The sequence below is a fragment of the Capsicum annuum genome, unplaced genomic scaffold (assembly GCF_002878395.1).
Source record: "Capsicum annuum cultivar UCD-10X-F1 unplaced genomic scaffold, UCD10Xv1.1 ctg997, whole genome shotgun sequence".
Classification (NCBI taxonomy): Eukaryota; Viridiplantae; Streptophyta; class Magnoliopsida; order Solanales; family Solanaceae; genus Capsicum; species Capsicum annuum.
Genome location: NW_025896065.1, coordinates 975,448 through 983,526, shown reverse-complemented (window position 1 = coordinate 983,526; position 8,079 = coordinate 975,448). Strand labels below are relative to the sequence as shown.

The window sequence follows — 8,079 nt, the reverse complement described above, 5'->3', positions numbered from 1 at the left end:
TAAAAAATACCACAAACAAAGAAAAACAAGAACAACACCCAGATTTTATGTGGAAACCTTTGATGGAAAAAACCACGGGCAGAGGAGTAGGACCTATTATGGAGAGGAATACTAGGAGGAGACGAAAGTCTCAATGATGTATGATAAAAACCATAAAAAACAACCCACTAAATCACACTTATATAATACGAGCGTAGAAATAAATCCTATGCCCAAAAACATTCAGGTCCGACATGGCCTGATCCCTCCACTACTACCATAGGACCCCTAAAAAATCTCAAAAAATGGGTCGCACCGCGAATTTTTCTAGGCCGAATCAATAAAATTCAGGTCAAAAACTCTAACACATATTTCAAAAAAGAGGGAGACATAAACCTTACTTTCTCTATAAGCACTAAAGTCTACAACAACAATAATAACATATCCAGTGTATATATTCCCAACAAAGTGGGGTCTAAGGAGTGTAGATGTATGCAGTTCATACCATTACCTTGAAGGTGAGGTAGAGATATTGTTTTCGTCCCAGACTAAAATAATTATTGTTCAACTAATACGCACGACAAAGAGCCTTTACGACCACACAAACAGTATATCGTTCTTTTATGAATTTATTAACATTTTTTAATCTTATATCATGATTTGAACTTATCTTCCTATAACATCATGACTGATATTTCCGCAAAATTTAAAATGTTAGCCGTGGAAAAGAAAACTCGTCATATGTGACCGAATTAGTTTTTTATTATTTGTACTATTTTACCGTGTGAGCACGAACAATGATCAAAACAAATAATTCTAACAAAAATTTGCAACTTTAGTTGATCAATTAATTTTAACAATCATTTGTTCAAAAATTTTACCATATATGTTGTTGATATTAATGGTACCTTGGTTTTCACTTTAAATTTATTCTTAAAATAGTCTTCTTTATCTTTTAAAATGATTTTAATTTCTTAACTATATTTGGAGGATCATACCAAATATTTTCATACAATTTAATGTTTTACTTTATTAGTGTTTAGATTTTTTCTATAAATAGTGTTTAAAACTGCCGATTGCTTCACCTCATTCTTCATTTGTCTTTTTTATTCTTATTTTATTTCACTAAGTGTTTTCTACAATTCTTTTCATGGCCAATAATATTTTTCCAAATAGTATAAAAGATGCCCCTAAGTGTAGAATATGTTTGGAAAAGGTAATTGACAATGCTGGGAGATCTATCACAAAACTTAGCTGTGAACACTTATTTCACACAGGTAACATATACTTAAATATTTGTAGATCTCCAATAACAAGAAAAATAAGCACCTTTCTTAAAATTCATTCATGTGTGTTTATTTTATTTTTTCTAGCAGCTAAATAGATCTTTCTTTACTCAACATAAGAATTATTTATCCGATTCATTAGGTTTTTTCTTGAATAATTTTGGATCATGAGATTTTTAGTACACATTTGGCCATATTTCATTGTAAAAATAGAAAAAAGCCATTTTTGTTTTCCAACTGAAAATTGATATTTGAAAATTTGAGTTGTGTTTGGCCATGAAATAAGTAGAGTTATTTTTTATTTTTTATGAGTTACTTCGAGTGGAAAAGTGAAAACAATTATTTTCTTATTTTTGAAAATTTTGAAAAATGTGAAAATACTTTTCTGGAATTTTATGGCTAAACGTATTTTACGGAGTTCAATTCTGGAAGATAGTAAAAACATTTTACGGCCAAACAACCCCTTAATTTCTTCTAAGAAAAACTTATTCATATAAATCAAGTAGTAAATTAGATTTTATTCTTTGATCCTTTAGATAAAATCTTTGAGTAAGTTTATTAAGAAAAGTGAAATGAAGAAGTTGGACGTCTCAGGAAGAAAAGATAAAGGATAATGCATGAATTTTTTTTTTATTTTTTTGTACCATCTCATCTAAATGTTTGACATTCATAAGATCAGTTTCATTCGTTTAACACATTAATTTCTAACCAATCTCCTTATTTAGGCAATTTTTTTTTGAAAAAACTATGAAATTTGCTAGTTATGAATTTCTATAGTATCATTGCATAGAACACTTAATCTTTATTTCCTTTTATGTAGACTGTATTGGGTCCGAGTTCAATGCAAGGGGGATTATGATATGCCCCCACTGCCAAGTTGTCGAAGAAAAAGGGAATTGGGTGCGATTTTCAAACTTTGGAGTTGAGGAAGAGACTAACGAAAAGGGCAAATATTGTGAAGAACAAGTAATTACCCATGTATTTTTACCTCATTATCATATCAAAATAAAGTGCATTAATTTAATGCATAACTAGGTAACGATAAATGTTACCATACTGATATAATCTGTAGCATAACTCTGGAGTGTACGGTAAGAAGTATCTATATTCAATTTTAGGGATTATGTTTAGTAGAAATTTTATCATTGTTGATTTCAATTTTTTAGTTTCATTGTAAATGAAGCTATATAGTTGTTTAGGTTTTCCATGGTTCATTAATTCTAAGGCAACAAAATTTTATTTGAAATTTTCATTAGCTAATAACACCTGAAGAAGAGTTGGAGCTTCCTGCAACGATCAAAATGTATGATGGAAATACTAGCAATATGAGGTAATTGATACTTATCATTTAGCATTTTTTTCCGATTAATTTTTATGTATAAATAGGCCTTATTTGTTTTCCTGTTATAAATAGATTTCTTTATATGATAAAATGGAATCTATTTAAAATAAAGTAGACTAGTTATAATCCATAAGAGTCAATTTTTAAAAAATTTATATTAATAAATAGATGCACATACATATATTTGTAATAAGTTAAATACCTAAATACCTTATAAATTTGACTCGGAATTTTAAAGCAGGTACCTTAATTTTAGTGACCAATTTAAATATATTTTTTGGCAAAAGCATGCCTCTAAAACAACTCTATATTTTTAACTCTCCTAGGAGCTTCACACACCATTTTTGCCTCTTAACTCAAACTCACAACCTTTGAGTGAGAAGTGAGGAGTGCAAATCGTTCAACCAACTTCTTATATGACAAACCATGTATTTTTCAGTTATACGTGAGAGCTTAAATAATAAGTGAAGTCTGTAAAAATAGTATCTTGCAAGATAGTCATGTACAATAGTAATAACTAGATATTTGAAAATTAATCTTCTATATGGAGATGGACAAATTGGGTGACTAGCCACTATAATCTTTTGATCACTTAATTATAGCTATTATTTAAGTAAAATAAATTAATTAAACTGAGTTTTCAGATTATTGTTTGTCTATGAATAATTAAATAATGTTTTTACAATATAACTTGTGTGGTGTTAATTTTTGTGTTACAAGTAATGAGATGGAGACAGAAGACCCTAGGGCAGATAGAGTTGTCCTAATGGACAGAATGATGAAGCTTATTCGCCAACAAAAAGAGTACGATCATTCTTTCAAATCCTTTTATAGTATATTTTCACAACATATATCTTTTTTGTATGAATTTTTCTTCCTATTTAAGTCTCAGATTTGTCCCTTTGCTATCTCAAATTGTCTAATTTTGATGGACCGTTTCTAAGATTCCCGTTAGCAAAATGTCTCGTAGTTGCCTTATCAACCATTAATGAAGGTTTTGTGTTGAATAGTCGGGCTCTATGTGTCAAAATTCTTCGAGGAATAAGGTTGAATTTGATCTCTCAACAATTTGATATGATCTAGCCTTACCTTCACATTGGATCTCTATGACGGATCAAGGGAGAAATGAAACTTTTTGTTCTAACGATAGAGAGAATATCAGACACATATACCATAAAGGGCACAATTATTTAATCTTAGACAATGCAAAAATAAATAGAGTGGTTGGGGGTAAGGGTTTATCTAATTTCACAAACTCGGATCACTTACAACCTTCTAGGAATTCTTTTTCCTTATAATTAGTTGGACACGGCCCACAATTACTTTATTGTCTTGTTAAACTTAAGAATTAGGCTCAATGCCTATAATACTATTTATACACTATTTAGGTTCGAAAGCACACCCTCTTTTATAATTTTTATTTGTTAAATGTTTGTTGGGAGGAAGGAAGGTATTTTATTTTGCAATTTAATTTGTATGATGAGCCATATGTTAATATTGTTAATATTAATACTTTGCACTTGGAAATAGATGTATTCAGTACTTATGCAAACAATTGCATATTCCTTCTCCTCCGGCAATTTCTCCGAAGATGATAGATCATAAGCAAATCTTTTTCTCGGGATCAAATTCTGCGCCGGATCCCATGAGTCATAGAGTATCCACTTCGCACGAGCAGACTCACACAATACCGTCCGTGGAGCTCACCGAGCTCACATGTACTTCACTCGGTAGGGATGGTCACCCATTGTCTTGTCAATGTTCTTGTTGTCGTTCGTCTGCAAGAAAGACACGTTTATGAAAAATATTTATGTAAAATAACCATCAAATATGATGTTTATGGATGGCTGTTCTATAAATTTTTTGAATTATAGGATCAAATCTCCGTCTTTTAGCTTTTGAATTTCGTAAAATCTTTTATATACTTATTTGTATGTTTATGCTATAATGTTCATCCCATCTAAATCCCATGAAGTGTTTTCATCGGATAAAGTAGTTCTGCTATACTTACTAGAATCTCATCCAAAATTTGGGCACTATAAGCAATAGTCAATAAAATAGTTCTATAAATAAAATGGCTAGACCAAATTGTCTCATTCATTTATGAAAATCTTTCTAGTCAAGAACAAAAAGTCATACTATCTAGCAAGAATAAATGAGGCAAAAGATTGAGTTGTCGTGTTGAAAAAAATATATATACACACACACTTGAGAAGAAAAGATATAAATTAGCTTCTTAAATTCATATCTAAGACAAAAATTGAATTCAATATATTTTTCTTTTCATGTTCTATAAAAATGTCATTTCTGTTTCAAATATGAAACCATTTATATGTGACAACGGGTTAAGCTAAGTCCTATATGTAATGCATAACTAGAGTATTTTCAGCAAAAGCAGGAAAAAGTCGTAACCACTTTGCAATCAATTTATAAAACTATAATTTTACGTATATGTAAGGAAACAATTTTTTTATCTTATGCTTGATTAATTATGTTGTGTGTTTATGTGTTATTGTTTATTTTGACTTATTTGACACATTTTTTTGGTATTAGAACACCTACATGATTTAATTAAGGTATCGACGTTATAAGGGTCAGGTTCTAGGAAGATAGCAAATATCTCAAGCGAAAGAAACTTTTCACGGCTTCACAAATATCGCTAGAAAGTGTATTCAATATTTTTGAAAGAAGAGGTGTCATACCATCTATGCCCAATGTTTTAAAGGGTGCATGTCGAACAAGCATTATCATTTCATCACAAGTAATAAATAGATTTGAGAAGACACAGAATGATAACAACATTTTTTTACATGGTGTATTTATTTGTGACTGTTCTTTTTGACTAATTATCGTTCTTATATGCCACGACCTAAAAATGATACATGATGATCTTATCGTAGCCCAATTTTAATAATTAAGCCAATCACTCAAACTGATAAAGGAAATACGAAATTGACAATAACAATCACCAATGAGAGACTTCTAGCAAGAAGTCAAGCCAATAAGAAATATAGTTAAAATGGTTATGTGAAAGAAATCTCATATGTCTTAAAAATCTAGAGTCTTAGCGTAAGAACATCTAATACATAATAGAATCTGATGTATATGACTATCTCTGAAAATGAAAAAAAAAAAAAAGCAAGATGAGAGCAGGTTCGAAGTCGGCTTTGAGAATTACTAAAGCAGCCAGTTCCTCGAGCACTGTTTCAATCCAAGAGAATCAGTTACCACATTCGGTACTCATTGTCATGACCCGATTTCCTCGGGTCATGATGGTGCCTACCATAACCTACTAGTAGGCAAGCCAACTCGTAGTCCAGAACGGCTAGTAATGGGCTACTCAATAATATAAGAAAAAGAATGCAGAATATATGAAATAAAGATCAATACATAGAAGAATCCCAAAACCTGGTGGTATTAATACAAGAGATTCAAATAGAAAAAAGTATAAAAGTAAAATATCAAGAGAAATACGCTGATATAACTTATATAACTTATCTCTGAATACAACTTAGAGACTACTCTAATACATAAGAGAGAGATAAGTAAGGCTTCGAACGTCAGGAGCTCACTCTAAGTCTCTGAACCAGGCCTGCTCCGCATGATGCACACATCAACGGCGATAACCGGTACTATGATCTTTAGGATGCAAACCTGTAGAATGAGTATCAAACGAATGGTACTCAGTAGGCTACTGCCAACTGAGCTCCAAAGATAAAGCATATATATACATCATAGAATCAGAATGAAAACTACACCCAAGAGTTCAGAAATCATATGACTAGTCAATGAGATAATAAGGAACAACTATCATATTCATATCCAAGAGTCTAACATAATAAAACTAAGGAAGTATGTAAGACCCCGCAAAATTCTCTCATAGAATGAACCTTAGGGCGTGTCAAGTGAGGCGTGATTCTGGCCCTAAAGATTGAAAAGTGACTTCCTAAGTGAGTATCATATTAACCATATAGAATTTTCCCAATTTTGACTTTTATCACATGGAAAATTCGATAAACTTTTCGTTGATATATGATTCACCCAAATTTGATACCCGGGTAAGAAGTTATGGCTAATTTAAGTCCTAGTCGTAAAACATCATTTTGGTGCTCGGCACATCGCGGAGAGGACCTATTTGACAATTATCAATTTCCAGTGGAACTCTGCAATAGTGGCGCGTTACAGAGGACCCTAATTTCCCAGTAGTTAATATCCAATGTCCTAGTATGATTGTGACGCATAGCGTTGAAGTTCCAAGTTTCCACTAGTGGGATAACATGATGGCTCCGTATCGCGGTGACTACCAATTTCCCATTTGTCAATTTCCAGTGACCCACCGCGATAATGGCACGTCGCGGTGACCTATGAAATCGGGTTCCCAGTTTAATTTTTTTAGCTTCGTACAGAAGTTAAAAAGGTCATTTTGGACTTTTTCCAAGCCTATTAAATTGTGCAAACACCAAATCAAGGTCATTTACAAGCATTCTATGAAGTCTCTCTCAATTTTTCTCTCAACAAAAACCCTAAGTATCCAAAACCTCTTTCAAGAATGTCAAGAATCCACTTTTAATTTTCTAAATTGAGTCAAGATTCAATGTTTCCAAGTCAAGGGATTCAAGAACCCTCATTCAAGAGTACGAATAGAGTTCCAAAATCGAGAGTTCATCCAAAGCTTCTAATTCAAGGTATGTGGGGTTTTGAACAAGGGTAATCCTTTCACCATTGCACCCAAAACCTTATTTAAACTACAATTCTGTGCAATTTATAAGATTTTACATGAAATTGAATTGTAGTTTTTCACCCATTAATATTGGTTGCAAGCTTTTGATGTTTCCCTTGAATTGAGAGTCTAGTGGCACAATTTTTACATATTTTCTTGAGAAATTGCAGCTAGGTCTATACCCCATGATTTTAATCCTTGAGAAGTTGATAGTTGAAATGTTTGAAACATTGAAATATATGAGTATTTTGAGATTTTGAGATAAATTGCTGAAATTTCTAGATTTTTATATGAGTTATGAATCTATATGCTATCTATTATGCTTTTGATGAGTTTTAACTTAGGATTGAACTATGGGTTACTAACCCTACTTGATACTTGAGATTTTATGAACTATTGTGCTATAAGCACCCATGATTTGAGTATTCTTAGATTATTGAGAATTTTTTTGACCTAATGGTCATTGAGTTTTGAAATCTACTCTACTACATGAGATTACAGATTTGATTATTGGGTTCTTATTGAAGCGTGAGATTATTCTAAAGTGGATTTTCATGAGATGAGTGAGATAAATAAACGGAGTAGTATTTAGCACCGAGCGGATAAGTTACTATGGTTTCTTACCCCAAAACTACGTGTAACCATAGGTTAGGCCTGAGGCCGAGTTTATGATTGTTATTGGGCCAAAGACCGAGTTGATATTGGTCCTGAGGCCAATTTTATTTAGTGATCACTGGACCTAGGTTATACTC

At 31.9% G+C, this 8,079-nt stretch overlaps 1 protein-coding gene across 1 annotated transcript; it reads left to right on the top strand.

The window, feature by feature from the left end:
* Positions 1-1,082: 1,082 nt before the first annotated feature.
* LOC124895811 lies at positions 1,083-4,494 on the top strand. Its single transcript, XM_047406231.1, has 5 exons — positions 1,083-1,256; positions 2,086-2,231; positions 2,522-2,595; positions 3,328-3,411; positions 4,138-4,494. Exons 1-5 carry the CDS (start codon positions 1,130-1,132, stop codon positions 4,406-4,408), a joined length of 702 nt encoding a protein of 233 aa, XP_047262187.1. The 5' UTR covers positions 1,083-1,129; the 3' UTR covers positions 4,409-4,494.
* The last annotated feature ends 3,585 nt before the right edge of the window (positions 4,495-8,079 follow it).